The following is a 622-nucleotide window of genomic DNA, read 5'->3' on the forward strand; positions in this document are numbered from 1 at the left end:
TGCTACAAGGAAGGCTAACAATCTGGACAAAGTCTACTCCAACATCAAGCTAGGCTACAGGGCTAGACCACTTCCACACCTGGGTCAGTCCAATCACCTGTCCCTGCATTTAATTCCTGCCTACACCCCCCACAGGAAAACTGTTCCAACCATCATCAAAACCATCAAATCCTGGCCCAAGGATGCGGCAGAACAGCTGCAGGACTGTTTCGACAGGACAAACTGGGATGTTTTTGAACATCAGGATCTGGAGGTTNGTATGTGACTGTTAGATGCAGACCAATATACCTCCCCAGAGAGTTTACCATAGTCATGATAACCGCTGTTTACATACCACCGGATGCTAATGCTAAAACAGCTATTGCACTTCTGCATGGCAGCAGTGGCCATCTGCAGAGCATCTATCCAGATGCTGTGCACATTATAGCGGGGGACTTCAACCATGCAGACTTGAAGACGGCGCTCCCAAAATTCCACCAGCATGTAAAGTGTGCTACAAGGAAGGCTAACAATCTGGACAAAGTCTACTCTAACATCAGCCAAGGCTACAGGGCTAGACCACTTCCACACCTGGGTCAGTCCGATCACCTGTCCCTGCATTTAATTTCTGCCTATACCCCCC

At 48.8% G+C, this 622-nt stretch overlaps 1 protein-coding gene across 1 annotated transcript; it reads left to right on the top strand.

Moving 5' to 3' along the window:
- Nucleotides 1-264: 264 nt before the first annotated feature.
- On the top strand, nt 265-622 carry LOC106531401 (uncharacterized; the record flags this gene model as incomplete). Its single annotated transcript, XM_014027270.1, is given in 1 exon segment — nt 265-622. A coding segment is annotated over 1 exon segment (310 nt), but the record flags the coding sequence as incomplete, so codon positions are not given.

This window comes from Austrofundulus limnaeus, unplaced genomic scaffold (genome assembly GCF_001266775.1).
Source record: "Austrofundulus limnaeus strain Quisiro unplaced genomic scaffold, Austrofundulus_limnaeus-1.0 Scaffold628, whole genome shotgun sequence".
Classification (NCBI taxonomy): Eukaryota; Metazoa; Chordata; class Actinopteri; order Cyprinodontiformes; family Rivulidae; genus Austrofundulus; species Austrofundulus limnaeus.